The sequence below is a fragment of the Festucalex cinctus genome, chromosome 11, assembly GCF_051991245.1.
Source record: "Festucalex cinctus isolate MCC-2025b chromosome 11, RoL_Fcin_1.0, whole genome shotgun sequence".
NCBI lineage: Eukaryota > Metazoa > Chordata > Actinopteri > Syngnathiformes > Syngnathidae > Festucalex > Festucalex cinctus.
In genome coordinates, this window is record NC_135421.1 from 6557177 (window position 1) to 6572874 (window position 15698).

Sequence of the window (15698 nt, forward strand, 5' to 3'; positions counted from 1 at the left end):
ATTTTTATTTAAAAAAAATAATTTCATAACATTTTATTTTTAAACAAAATTTAACGTCATTCGATTCACAAACAAATTAAACACAAACAACCTCTCGGAACCCATTGTGTTAAGTTGAGGACTACCTGTATAATGTTTGATGTGGCCTAAAAGTTTTGCACAATACTTTATATTACAATAATATATATATATATATATATATATATATATATATATATATATATATATATATATATATATATATATATATATATATATATATATATATATATATATATATATATATATATAAAAAAATGAATAAAATGAACTCACAGTCCCGAAACTGCTCCACATCATCATCAAAAACAGCCTCCTTAAGGGCACTCTTGTCGTAGGTACAGATTGTTTCTCCATGGCCGTAAGGAGCAAACTCCCGACTTCGTGGCCCGGAGAAGGAGCGTGGTGATGGCGTATTGAGCAGTGAAGTCTTGTTGTCCAAAGCAGTACGACCCCCTTCCGGTACATCCAAGCCCAAACGAGCATCAGAAACAGGTGTTGACGCTATTCCTTCTCTCCCAGCCTATGTAAGCACCACGCGACAAGTGAAGACAGGGAGATGTTAAAATGTTGTATCACATCAGGTTTTGATAGACATTAATTTCTTCTTCATTAATGATGTTGCCAACATTACTTGCATGGACGAAGAAACATCGATTGAATTAAAAATGTGAATTAATATGCAATTTAATGCATACAACAAGGGATCCACAGGGTAATTGAAGTAATTAAGTAAAACCCTATTCAACTATACTTCAAATCAAATGCCAGAAATGACTAGCAGCTGCTTGAGCTGCCCGGGAATCGTGTGTAAGGAGTTCCTCGTACATGAAAATCATCTTGCATCATGGTAAGGTACCTTTTGGCATTTATGGTATTGCAAAGAATAAACAGACTCACAATCCTATTATACAGTATATGAAGTCTTTTAAAGTCACTTTTCAAATAACCCTGTACATATACTGCGCTACTAGAAAACAATTAAACATGAGAGGTGAAAAGTGTCATAAATGAAACTTAACTCATTCAAACCCCAAAACGTGTTGTTTTTTTAATACTTTGTCCTTCACTCCCACAAACATATTTATACGTTGTTGTTTATTTTTTATTTATTTTTTATTTTTTATTTTTTTTTAAATGAATGACTATACAGAAGGCTTTGATGCAGCCTCTTACATGAATAGGTGCTTAACGCAATGGTACAAAAAAACGGCAAAGGGGGTTACTTCAGTGAAAATGGCTAGGAGTGAATGAGTTAAAGGGTGGCAGTCTTTTGATTGTTAACAATCAGTGATTAAAGAGGTATGACAGGACATCGTCTTTAATGACTTAAATCACAAGAAAAAACAAAAAAAAACATTCCGCAATGCATAAAAATGCTCCTGATTAGAAGCGATGTAACTATGCTACAGCTGTGCTATATTTGCTTCCACTTAAAAATTAATAAAAAATGATTTTCCTATTCCAAATGTTGTGACTCACTGCGTCATCTCGCTTGCCCTCTCGTCTGACTGATTCATTCAGGTCCTCCTGGCTGCGGTAGCTAAAGCTCTGGATGGCTTCAGTGACGCCACGGAGTGAGCTGTAAATGTCCTCTGAGTTCATGTTTTCAGTGTCGTACTCCATCACGCTAACACAAAAATCAGACAAAAAATATGTTAAAATGACATGTAATCTGTTGATGTTTTGTCAACATACAAATAATTATAGCAAAACTTGAAAATTGTTAAAAGTGTGGTGGGTTAGTATTAGCGTAAAGAGAGACTGATTTACGAAATGTTCGAATGTAAAAACAAGCGCAGACTTGTTTGTGCATGCAAACAGATGTGGAAGCTGTTCTATTAACTGGCACACCCAGGATTGCCAAGCAGTTCATTTTGCACATCGTGGGGAAAAAAAAAATTACACAAATTTGATTTGTTGATGAATTTAGCACGCGTAATGTAAAAGCTAAATGGCAGTTGCGAAACAGTTACGTGGTGTGTAACAATGATGACGAGTGCTCATAAAAACACTTTTGAAATGCCAGAAACAAAAAATTATCGCAACAAATTTCTCATGTCAGCATTACAATTGCATTTTGGATCTTTTTGAATGATTTACAATTTAGCACCAGCTATTTGGGACCAAGGTCTATAATTTGTTATTCACACACAAAAATGATCTACATAAATTAAGTAAAGTTTTTGTGTCGCAGTCAGTTGGTGATATTTAATATCATCAGCAAAAAATTGAGATCGTAGATGACAATCTCTTTTTTTTGTTTTTGTTTTTTTTGTTCTCTCATCCCACCCAATTACCTGGGTGAGTGTGCTCTGCGCAGGACCCTGAAAGAAGGGGCAGCAGAGGTGGTGTTAGGCGGAGGAAGAGGAGTAGGGGCAGGGGGTTGCTTTGACAGTCCGTCGACACCCCAACCCCATAACCGACTGTTGCCACAGCGCGGTCAGGAGGGAAGGACGGACAGACAGCGGTGAAAGAATGAAGGATGGAATTGAACAACAGGAAGAGACCGCAAGAGAAAGACAAGGTGGGAGGGTGGCGGTGTTAATAGGAGAAAGAGACAAAACAAAATGTGCAGAAAGAGAAAAGTCAAAAATTAACCAATCTTGCGTTGTAAAACTGAAAGTTATACTTTAGATGAAACATTTCAAATAAAAGACAATTATTACTTTATAGCAGGGGTGTCCAAACTTTTTCATTTGAGGGCCACATACAGAAAATCAGAAGGATGCAAGGGCCACATAATGTTATGAAGAGAAATTGTACAAATAATTTATTTGTGCTTTTGCATATTTAAAAAAATGCTACAGTACATAAACCAATTTATTTGTAATATGGCAGTAGGGTTATTATAGTTTTGGAATTTTTTTTATTTTAGTTTTTATTTCGTTTTGTTTTTTTAAATGTAGTTAGTTTTAATTAGTTTTCAGGGTGGTTCTGTTAGTTTTTATTAGTTTTAGTTCTTTAATAGATGCTTAGTTTTAGTTTAGTTAGTTTCAGTATTAGTTTTAGTTTTTTTTTTTAAATGTGTATTACTTGTGCGCAATATTTCAAAAACACTATGGGAGCGATGTCATCTGAAGGTGCTTTTCTATTGGCTGCTGCTAGATGATGTCACTTCTGTGTGACATACTTTCAATCGTCATTATTACGGTTATATCAAAAATAAATCCATTAAAAATCACATTTAAAATCATCCCCAAAGGCTCATACATTAAATGAATTACCAAAGACTAAATTATAGTTAGTTTTAGTTATTTTTGTAAACATAAAATGTAGTTTGTTAGTTTTCGTTTTTTTAAAAGCATTTTTGTTTTTATTTTATTTCGTTAACAAATGTTTTTTTTTTAATTTTAGTTTTAGTTATTTCGTTAGTTTAGTTAGTTTTCATTTAGTTATTTCATTAGTTTTGTTAATATGATCATTTTGAAATTTTCTGAAATGGCTGGCAGTGAATGAGTTTTAATAACATACTAACTTGGAATATTTTTGGTGAGATATAGCACATTGACATGGCTAATTGCTTGTGACCGTACCTTGGAGACATTCCTCCGTGTGAGCAGTTGGTTGGAGAGGTCAGGGGGCTGGTTCGACTGGGCGTGTGGCGAGATGGCATGCGCCCAATGGTGTTACTTGGAGACCCCTAAAAGGCAACACCCCACCCACCAAAGGATTGTGTTACTGTTGGAAATGTTCTTTTTGTTATCGATTAAAAACTAATAAAACTGTCATTTTGTTCATTGTGTGTGATCTGGTTATGTCTATTGTGCAACACAAAATATATACATCAGAAAGTAAATTTAACTTCATTTGAGGGATTATGATTAATATTAGGGATATGCCGATATTTGGCATTTTGACAAATATCTGCATCGGCCATTTATTGCATCTGAAGGCCAATAAAGCTGGCATCTCCTGAGCAGTGAATACTTGCAAACGTAGCGAATTTGGGGTTCTCATCAGGAATTTTAAGATGTTCAGTCAGTTTTTATTTATTGTAAACACATTTGGAACATATTCAGATTTTTTTTTCACTGCAAAGATCTTTTGAAACATTTTACGAACCCGAACAAAAACCCCAAATTAGCTACATTCGCAAGCATTTGTCACTCAGTGAGATACGGTGAACTTTTCATTTATGGATCTATTTAAATTAAAAAAATAAAATAAAATAGGAACTCCCTACACTTTTTATTTAAAAAAATTAAATCAAGAAATTATGTTGGAATTTTAAAACACTTTGGGATCTTGCTTTTTAATTATTATCATTATTATTATTATTATTATTATTATTATTATTATTATTATTATTATTAATATTAATATTATTATTATTATAATTTAGCTTAACACATGCTAATGACCCTGGAAGCTCTGCAACTTTTGTTATTTTTTTTTAAACAAAGCTGTCAATATAGTTTAAAAGATTTTTTTGTCTATTTTACTGCAAATGAATATCGCCTTGAAATATCGGTTATCGGCCTCCTTGACTACTAATAATCTGTATCCGTATCGGCCTTGAAAAAACCATATTGGTCTATCACTAATTAATATTGTCACATTCTGGCAACGGGTATGTTTCATGTCACAGACTCAAGTTTATTCCAATTTCCATGTTTACAGAATAATTACACTATCATGCACATATTTTGAAATGATTTGTTAAACATGTTTGTAAATTGATTTGCATACCTTATGTGAAGAGATAATCTAATTGTTGACAAAACATTTAGCACATTTTATTTAAATAAGCATTTATCTCATCTCTATAATAGTGACCAGTGTATTTATTTGACTTTATAACAGTTGTGTTGACCTCTTTTAACATTTCTGGTACTTCATTTACTACACTACGACATCCCCCCCAACAAAGTTTTTTAATTTTTTTTATTTTTTATTTTTAACAATCCTGCAATACTATTGACTGTAGCCTGATGTTAATATGGTGAATACATTGTACAGCGAGATTTTGATATTGTTGCATAGTATTCACTCAACTTACCACACTGCTACTGGCATTGCTAGAGTTCTTCAGGTGGTTGTGCAATAATTTGGTGGCACCATCTTGGAACGTCTTAGGCAGAGCTCCCAGCAGCATAGTAAACTCTGGTGTGTTGAGCTCAAACAATGATATCAGCACCACCTGGGCTGCCTGATGGCAGGGGGACACATGGAGAAGATATACTGTACATGCATTTTGTGATCCTCAAGTACATTGATGACTCAAAAAAAAAAGCACTGACCAGGAATTGCTCATAAAATAGAGGACTACAATTATTTTTAAAACCGATGTATACGACTCATCATAAATAAGGTAATTCCTAATTTGAAAGGAAGGCAGCTAAAACAGTAAAAATTGTGATAAATTATTATAGTGTCTGTAAAGGAAAGCTGTTAGAAATGTAAAACTTAAAGGTGCAATCAGAGAGAATAAAACATTGAGTAATTAATAACACTGATTTATGATTTTGTAACTAATTTGTATTCGATATTGAGGGGAATATATTTATATTCCTATCGTTGAGTATTGTAGCAGAAGGTTATATATAAGATAGTCAAGATGGTACAAAAATTGCTAAGGTATTTTTAATGTACAGAAAGAACAATGGGTAGAGTTTCATTTGACACATTTAACAGTTGCTTGTTCAGGGGTTGGAGAATATTAATTTTTACAGTATTCTCTCTCTTTCATGATTCCATTGCTACGTTCAAGGACATCTGGGGGGCCAAAACAGTTACACAATAAAATTGATATACCACCATGATTAACTCGACTTCCTACTTTTTACAACAAATAAATGAAAATATTTTGCTTTTCATCTCTTTTTCCTGGTTGTTCAGGCTGTTGCATGAGTGCTAATAACTTTAGCTAAGACTGTTGATGAGTATGGCTGTCAATAAGTGCACAGTGATAAAATTATTATTTGCCCGGCCGTCACATCTTTCTGTCATTAAATAAGGCAACATGAAGTTGTTTTTGTCTCTGAGGAAAATTAGCCTCTCAGTTGGTCATTGCTGTTCAAGCTACTCATTACAATGTCAACAACAAACCCATGACAATAATAAAACAAGTGAATGTGCACGTGCACAGAAATGATCTGCAGGTCACTTCAAACATTCATGTTAGTGTACCAGCCTTGTCTTAAGATCGGTTAAATATGTATCGCTTACAAACGTCAAACACAACGCAGAAATGTAAAATAAAAAGAGAGTTGTTAGAGTGGAAGACAGGCAAAACTGTGCAGTTAGTCAGATCCTACACTGGCATTCCGGCATTCCCAAGCAAATTTGTGCAATAAATCTGACCTCCAAGTCAACTAGTCAAGTAATGAAAAGTAAAGACTTTCTGTTATCATTCAATTCTGGTTGCATCAAAAAATGTTCGGTGAGTTAAAAAGTCACAAAGCACAGACTCAAATCCTCAGTACGTTAATAGAGCATACCAGCTAGTGCGTAATGACAGAACTAAATAAGAGATGCCACTCGCAGTCTTTAAAATATAGCAGGCCAGATAGTTGTCATGTGGTGGAGCTGGTTCTACCTGCTTACACCTTTCCTCCAGGTTGCACTCAATGGATAGTAAGGATGTAGTACTGACTCCACCAGCTAGTTCCTCACTCACCCAGTTATGTAGGGTCTGGGGCACACACGCAAGGCAGAATGGCATTACAGAAAGACAACAGTCTTTCTCCATGATATTTGGATAAAATATTGTACCATTTCTTCACAAAGACGTGGGCTAGAACAATACAAGGTCAAATTAGGTTTCCATTTACATTTACAAGAAATTTTACGAAATTGTTGACAGACATCTCAAGAGTAAGACAACGCTTGATGAGTATGGCAACTGGGGCTGAACAATTTTAGAAAATATGCGATAATTATGAGGTTTTTTTTAATGGCATCATGTGGTTGAGATAGGAATATAGCACATTTGATTTTAATGGTGCAATTTAAAGTCGAAATTCGGGTTACATCGCTAGAGTAGGAACGCAGCCTTGCAGGCAGCAGATGCAAAGTTTTAGCTTTACACAAGATGCAGGTGTGTTGTTTTCTGAGTTGAGTGGGCATATAGAAAGCGAACCTACGAAATGGTTAGATACCTAAAAAAAATGTGTGATAAAATTGCATAATAAAAACGGCTAAATCAAATCTAATTTCTGCAGGCCTTTCAAAGGCTATTTCATGAAAATGACAAACCGCATAGGAGTCAAACTTAAGCCATGCCACAAGACTCCTTTTGACCTGTGTTATGGATAAAAGCAGTGGAGTGGGAGAAATTGTATGTTGATTGCAGAGGGACCTTTAACTTTAAGCATGGCAAAAAAATAAAAATAAAATGCTGTAAAAATATGGACTGAATTTGAATTACTATTCCTTTGGGTATTTTGATGAATATTCGTCTGTGTGTGCCTTGCTATCGGCTGGCATTGAAATGGGAATCAGCCTTACCTTCCTGACATCAGAACTTTTGGGTTCAGTGGTCCAGGTGATAATGCGCGATACAGCCAGGCGAGTCTCACTGGAGTTGATAAAGTCTGTTGGGTCCATTTGCCGTGCCAAAGACTCTATGTACTTCAAAATGGCTACCTTTACCTATAGAGGAACAGTTACCATTTAGTAATGGGGTTCAATGAAATCCACCAATCAACAACCACAGTCCTCATTCTCAATTTTTTAATTCTACAATACCTTGAGGTTAGGTGTTTGCGTCTGATCGACAATGAATCTCATCAAAATATTGAACTGTTGGTCAAATGGGAAAGACTCCCTGAAAAAGTGAATATAAATGAAGTCAAATTCTGTGCACTCTCTATGAGAAAGATTATTATGACAATGGTCTGTCTTGCAAAACATGCGGACCTTGTGATATCCAGGGCCTTTTGGACTTTGGCTTGGACTGAGCCGAGCAGGTCTGCCCCCATCTTCTTTAGCAATTGGGTGAGAAGGACAAACAACCAATCCTGCAAGTCCTCTCGATGCACTGTGATGAAATCCACTAGGGTCTCCAAGAACATGCTGAACACCTAAAGCCATATATAATGTTGAAGAATTAAAAACAGTATTGATTACTCTGACTACAATAGGCATATTCAGCCAATGTTGTATTAATGGGTTAGAACAAACTTACTCTCTGTTATCAAATCCACAGCAAAGCAGGCCATGCAATAAGAGACATACAGTACAGAATTTAGTTACATGAGGAATATTTTGTCAGAAAAATCAGAACATGTAAAATTACAATATAGCACGAGAGAAGACATTATACAGCAAATGGATTTGAAATATTTATTTCACCTTGCTGTGTGGATCTGCAAACATTCTTGTGAAGATTTCACAAAGTCTCTTCAGCTCCACTCGGCTACATATACAATAAAACAAAACAACATCAAATCAGAAAATTAGCACTCAAGTCCAACATTTCTGGCTGCATAGGACAAAGACTTCACCCATTTAGTCATGGTGCACCCTTGAGACCAGTGGTGTCCAAACTCGGTCCTCGGGGGCTGGAGTCCTGCAGGTTTTGGATGTTACCCTTCTCCAACACACCTGAAGCTCATCAGCAAGCTCTGCATAAGCCTGATAACGATCCTGTTTAGTGTAACAAGTGCGCTGGGCCAGGGAAACAACTGCAGGACTCCGGCCCTTGGGGACCGAGTTTGGACACCACTGCTTTAGACTAAGGCAGTGTTGCTCAATTATTTTCTTTCGCAGACACCCCAGGAGGAAGAAAACAGTCTGCACACCCCCAAAAATCTCTGCCACAACTATAAATAGGATAATTTGTCTATAACAAGTCTATACAAGTACGCCTCTGGATAACATTTTATCCTTTCTAATATTAAAGAAAACAAAAATACAGATCAACTTACAACAAAGAATTTTTTTTTGTTCCCTGGTGGCACACCCTGCATCACACCGTGCCTGCTCCCTATTTGAGAAGCACTAAGGGACATTTCGTGGTCCTTAACTATTTCAGTTTTTAAGTTTCTTATCTCAACCCATTTCATCTTATCACCACCCTTCTGCCTGACCCCTTTCAGCAGTGACGTCGGCAAAAAGTGTTCCCAAATGGGCCAATCAGCAAACACTGTGCACAGGCAGAGCACATGGGAGTTGAAGTGTCGTAGTCTCACATTGCAATCAGTTTATTACAGATACTATTTGAGAAAACTACAATTAAAAATATGAGTAAAATTCAGTTACCTGCCATTGATGAAATTTACCCGCATTTGCTTTGTTGGTGGGTGATATTGTCAAACCCTGATTATGATCTTGATTCCTTCAGATATATATATATATATATATATATATATATATATATTTATTTTTTGCTAAAGGTCATACATACAGTAAGTAGTGTGTGGAACTGTTCCACAATAATTATCAAGAATATTTACAATTTGTTTTTATTTTTTTTTTTTTTTTTTTTTTTATAGGAAAATAAATGTTTTCCCTTCAAACAGCATCATTATTTCTGCTCATTCACAAGAAAGGTTGAGCTAAAAAAAAATCATGGTTTAAAGCCCACCTCAGTATTCTTTGACCCTTGAGGAGATTCTGCAGTCCCAGAAGGCCCTCCTTCCGCTCTGACCAATTAGAGCTGGCACAGTGGTTCAGCACTTCCGCCACATCCTCAGTCTGGCGAAGATAATGGGGGATGCCACCGTTCCTTGAGCCATAAGAACGTTCTGAGCAGGCACTGGATGCGTCGCTGTTGGCGTCATCATCCGAGTACATCCCTGGTGATTCGTACCGCCGCCTCATTGGCTTCCTCTGAAGGGGAAAAAAAGGGACAAATGAATCAAAAGAACATTTTTTAAAACTTATAAACTTTTAATACTGGCACATGAACAGAGCCAGCATCAGGCAAACATTAAGCCTTTTATGTTTTCCTTAGGTCGATATGGCTTAAGGATTAATTTCATAATTAATATGCACTGCAGCCATGCTATGTCACATTTTGCAACGCCTGAATTAAAAACTAAACAATGTACAATATTTTTTAACTAAACATCAAAAGCCAGGCAGGGTAAAAGCAGCACCTGGATAAGCAGGGATCAGGACGACAAATACAATATGGTGGGGTGATATTCACACACGAGAACTTTGAAGCAGATAATAAAAATGGGAGAAATTAAGTTTAAGAGTGTGCAATAATGTAGGAAATTCAACACAATACAAATAACACTTGCATTCGGGATGTGTTATACCTAAGCACAAAAGGCAAAAATCAAATAATGACTATCCACGTGAACAAAATTGTGAGTCTTCCATTGAAGAAAGAAAACCCTTGCATATGAGAAATGACAAATGTTGTCATGGCCTGGGATCGCATGCGCCAGAGTTCATGACCCGTTGTGTGTCTGTTTAGGTACTGATGTAACAAGTGTCTGTTTACAAAACGTGATGTTCGTGATGTCAACCTTTAATCCTTTATTGATGTCTGGACCTATGTGATGTCGTTCTTTAGTCCTTTACGATTCACTGTCTGTGGGTGCAGTCTGAGAATTGTGTGTGGTTTGCCGGATTATTGTCCACCTGTCCTGTGTACTGCGCCTCTAGGTTTCCGCCTCTCGATGTGAATAAATAGATAAAATCTTTTTTGTCTGCATTCTGGGATCCAACCCTTCAGCACACAACAAATGTAATAATAAATAAAAACAGGCAGAAATGTAATGTAATTATTGAAAATATGCTTTGCTTTTATTGTGATCTAACACAATTATTAAAAAATAAAAAAATAAAATAATTTGATTGCAAGTCAAAATTATTTCTGTAAGTCTCAATGAGACTTGAGGATAACTGAGCCCACTCCTCAAAAGCAACCAGCTCCAGTTGTCTCCGGTTATAAAGGACAGGGATGCTTCACAGAAGGCCACTTCAGAATAGTTGTTGTAGGAGGAGGACCCATGACCTGTGATACAGACTGAGCTTTCTGAAAATGGGAAGTCCATTTTGCCTTCATAGTCCTGAGATATCATTGTCCCCCTTTGTAGCAAAGTAGCCGCAGAACATACCGGTAACTGCGCCGCCCATATGTTTTACAGTAGGGATGTAACGATATCCAAACATCATGATACAATATTATCACGATATGAAGGTCACGATACGATAATCATCACGATATTGTGGGGAGGTTGGCGATATTTAAAAAAAAGTCACTATATTGTAGAAAAATGAGCTCATACTAAAAAAAAAAAAAAAAAAAAAAAAAAAAAGCACATTATTGTGCTTTTGTACATAACAACAATGTTATGTTATTATTATTATTGTTTTATTATTATTATTTTCTTTTTTTGTTATGTTGTGAATGCATGCACACGTTGAGTTCCTCCACATGTTGACTTGCTTCACAGGCATAGTACGTTCCCCGTCATCTGACAATTAGTGTAGATTTTAAACATAGAAGGGCCAAAACATCCATAATAAAAATTTAATTGTACTAAAAAACTAGCCAACAGAGGGCGCTAGAATTGCACAAATGGAAATCAACCTGACTTTTTTTAACGTATGTGTTGATTTAAATATCGTGAACATGACGACGACGATATTGTGGCAGTTTTAATATCACAATATCGCACTTATCGTTCCATCCCTATTTTACAGTAGGTATTATTTTTTTCTTTAGATGATTCATTGTTCTATCTGCTAAATATGCAAGTGATATGATTTGCTAAAAAGCCCCAATTTTGTCTCATCTATCCAAAGGCCATTCTCCCAAAACTTTTGTGTCAATTTCGCTTTGTTAATTCAGCGAGCATTGTGGGGTTTTCTTTCTTTCAATAACAGGATACCAACAATTTTGAAGCTATAGTGCACATTTCTATGCATCATTAGTGCATGATTGCATGGAAATGCATGTACAGTGTATTTATTAATCTAACCGACTACCTTATTCCTGGAGTCTCCTAATAGCTGAAATGAACAACAATAAAGAAAAGAGGAGAGGGAGAAAGTTTAAAGCACAAGAACATTCTTGGCTATACAAGAGGATTACATTAGTCATTTGATATCACACATGATTTTAACTCGACTGCACATGATCAGGTCCATACCTCCAGTTATACAGTGTCAGTCAAATGTACATAGAATGACATGGGAAAAATCATTTCTCTCAAAATTCTACTCAGCTTACCAGAGCATCAGCAACTGCTGCCTCCACCTCAGTGCCGGTGTTAAGAACCCTCATAGCGTTGACTGATGCTGAGATTCTAGCTTGGTGAATCAAACCATAACGTTCTATAGATGGGTTAGAGGTAAACAAAAAAATAAAAACAAAAAGAAAGATGAAGAAATATATTTGGCACGACAGGTATATGTAACAAAACTTACCTGATGATCAAAAACTGAGTATTTCTTTAAGCAAGTATTGGAACAGTAAGGCCTTTTTTATTTTTGATACAGACTAAAACAATTTGGGTTTGGCATAAAATACAAAGGTCAATATGAGAGATCATTTTAGCTTTGCAGGTATTTACATCTGCATTTGACAGATGACTCAGAAGATTGCTTTATGTACTACATTTGTAACAACACAACATATATTTAGTTGAGCATAAACACTGGAATGAATACAGTTGATTATATGAAAATCAGATAAGGCTATCAAAATTAAGACACTAATAATGCTTAAAAACAAAGTCTTAGATACACAATTTGTTTTAAGAGGACTGTCAAGCACCTTTACCTCTTCCCAGCTTAATCCTAGGCAGCTGGTTAGCAGTTAGCACCAAACTCGATTGTGACAGCTCTAAAAGGGGTCTTGGAGCAATGTTGGAAAGGCACTTGCTGTGTTTATGCCAGTCTTGTGTCTTGGAGTGACTCCAAGTCACTTGCTCTTTAGCCTTGGAGTGCATTTTACTCAAGCAACTGCAGGACTTTGCTAAAGTAACATCATCATCGGCTGTTAGTTCTGGCTCGTTAGCTCATTTTTTTTATTATTAATAATTTAATTTGTCTTTGGTTACATGAAACATAGGGCCAAATTTATCCTCTTAATATTTGACGAAGTGACAACTTTGCACGACGCTGCCATTTTCAAATCATTTGACTGGAGGATGCAACCATCTGGTTACTGAGACACTTTAAAAATACAAATAAATAAATAAATAATCCAATAAACACACAATAAGTGTTTTTTTTTGTTTTTTTTAAAACCTTGCAAGGTGAAAAGGCTCAGGTATGTTAGATACTAGCCACAATGTTTGGTGAGAGAAATTTAACTGAAAGTTTGCACGGCAGCAATACAGCTTTGACTTCATCATACGATTAGTTGCAATTAACAGTTTTAAACAACTGGCAGCCCTAGTTTAAACAAAGGCTTCCATAAGATCAATGTGTATCAAATCTAGATGTAAAAACCTGCAAATAATTTCTTGTCTCATATTCATCTGTTCCAATACTTTAAGAGGTGAGAGTTCAGTAGATCATGGATGTAAAGTGCAGTTTATTTGATTTTTTTTTTTTTTTTTTTTTGTAAGAATGTTGAAGACATAAGTTGAACGTGAGTATTACCAAGCTTGGCATTTTGTCAACCTTCCAAAACTGAGCAGAATCAATGAGTCAATGCTTCGTGCAAAAGGAAAGCAAAATCTTAGTATTTCCACTCTGATTTCCCAAAAAGATGAAGCACCGACAAATGCACCAAAGAGAAAAAAAAAACATCATTGATATGCCCCAAATTAAAACAACGAACATCAGAAGACCAATTGTATGTCAACAATGTCTGAAAAAGTCTGCCTACAACCTGTCAAAAGACCAAAACATCACAACAATAACAATGCTGAGTCTGACTCTCTCAGGAGAACTCAAATAAATTGGAACAAATGCACAAACTGGTGTTGTTAACGTGCTGAACAAATAAATACATCTCATCCACAAAAGAATAAAATCTTCTCCAAATAACTTAAGTACTGCCTGCAGTTACCACATAGCATGCAAGTACAACAGACAACGGGCGGGCATGAGAAAGGGTTTTGGGGAAAACTAAGACGGGCTGGTATGTTGGGACATCTATTCATGCAGGTCACCTGACTGGCCATGAGGGTCAGCTGTGAGAGCACTGGTTGAACGGGAGTGTCGTCGGGAAGCTGCGGGGTACAGGAGAGGTGGGCAATATGCGCACAGGGCCATTAATCACATATTGTAATGTATCTCAATCAGTTTTACTTGACATTCTCATTTCCTTTGTTTTGGAGAGTAGGTAGAACTTTTTTTTTAAATTTATTTATTTATTTATTTTTATACAATCACAGCCATTTAGCAATGCTTGCTTATATTTGTAAACACACAGATTGTGACTTATAGCAATTTGGATTGGGATAACAAATCAACTGGCAGAACATGAAAGTAAAAATATAGTGTAAAAAAGGTAACCATGTTAAAATTAGCCATGATTTAATTTCATACTGCTATATTGTCTCACATTATCCCAAGTTGTTCTCGTTTCTATTCATATTTTAAACAAGATTATTATTTGGCTGTAAACGTATTTCAACAATAGAATAAAATTTCCTCGAGTATATGGCATATGACGACAGAAATTACTGATCCGTATTTCAGGTTCATTCAGTTTCATAATATACAAATTTTAGAACTGGCCTGGTCATCATGTTAGAGATGATAATGCAAGCAATGTAAGCAGATTCCATGATGATAAAACCATGGATTGTGAGTAATGATGTCACTTCTATGACACGACTCAATAAAAATCCTATTTGCCTCATGACAGACTACATCAGTTGAAAAGCTCAAGAACACATCTGAGCCAAGTTGTTAGTAAGTTAATTCTCAACCCAAAGAATCCAACTTAAGGCATGCAGAGAGACAATCCACACAGTGCAAAAATATGCATAGCATACAGTTAATTGAATGTATGTTTTTGACCACAAACAAAATCACGAACAGAATGTGGCATTTTGTGAAGAACCGTTTGTTTGGGGCAATCTGGGATGGACCAGCTGTTCCCGAACAGTTGGTAACCCACAGATACTTACCCAGAGGAGTAAAGCCACGAGTGGGGCTGGTGTCGCGGCTGCTCTCGCGACTAGTGTCGCGACTGCAACCCTGACTCATGCTGGGGCGGGGTATGCGGCTCCGGGCTAGCATGCGGTAGGGAAGAGCAGCAGGGAGAAGAGCTTTTTTACCACACAAGCTGGCTGTGAGGACAACAAGTTAGGTGGAAGTGTCAGTGTGCATTCATGGAATGTTAGACAGGCAGAGACAGGAAATAAGAGATAACGTCATGAAAAACAGTCTGGACTGAATGTGAAAAAATGTCTAGCTGCTGTTGTGTTCTAATAACCATACTAATGATAAGAACAAAATGTGTTCAATGTGATCCTCTTTCTTCTTTCTCAGAGGACAATATAAGACAATTTGCTTGAAACAAAAGGGTAGCAAAGCAGACACTTTTCATGGCTCGTATCACGATACGATATTATCACGATATTGTGTGTGTGTGTGTGTGTGTGTGTGTGTGTGTGTGTGTGGGGGGGGGGGTTAAAAAAGGTCACAATATTGCTAAAAAAAAAAAAAACTAAAAAAAAAAGAGCTCATACTAAAAAAAGCACAATATTGTGCTTTTGTACATAACAGCAATGCATGTAAACCACCTACAATCTCTAATAACAATATTGAGGCGCTTACTTGTTAAT

General features: G+C 36.2%; 1 protein-coding gene across 1 annotated transcript in view; it reads right to left on the reverse strand.

The window, feature by feature from the left end:
* The window catches only part of clasp1a (cytoplasmic linker associated protein 1a), a 75587-nt gene that overhangs the window by 13564 nt on the left and 46325 nt on the right, over positions 1-15698 (reverse strand). The window contains exons 23-36 of the mRNA XM_077537667.1: positions 15039-15143; positions 14073-14132; positions 12179-12282; positions 9572-9816; positions 8338-8401; positions 8171-8173; positions 7903-8066; positions 7732-7810; positions 7492-7635; positions 5042-5191; positions 3576-3682; positions 2340-2465; positions 1522-1669; positions 316-562 (exon numbers count right to left, since the gene is read on the reverse strand). Coding sequence (XP_077393793.1) covers positions 316-562; positions 1522-1669; positions 2340-2465; positions 3576-3682; positions 5042-5191; positions 7492-7635; positions 7732-7810; positions 7903-8066; positions 8171-8173; positions 8338-8401; positions 9572-9816; positions 12179-12282; positions 14073-14132; positions 15039-15143 — 1746 coding nt within the window. The remainder of the gene's footprint in view (positions 1-315; positions 563-1521; positions 1670-2339; positions 2466-3575; positions 3683-5041; positions 5192-7491; positions 7636-7731; positions 7811-7902; positions 8067-8170; positions 8174-8337; positions 8402-9571; positions 9817-12178; positions 12283-14072; positions 14133-15038; positions 15144-15698) is intronic.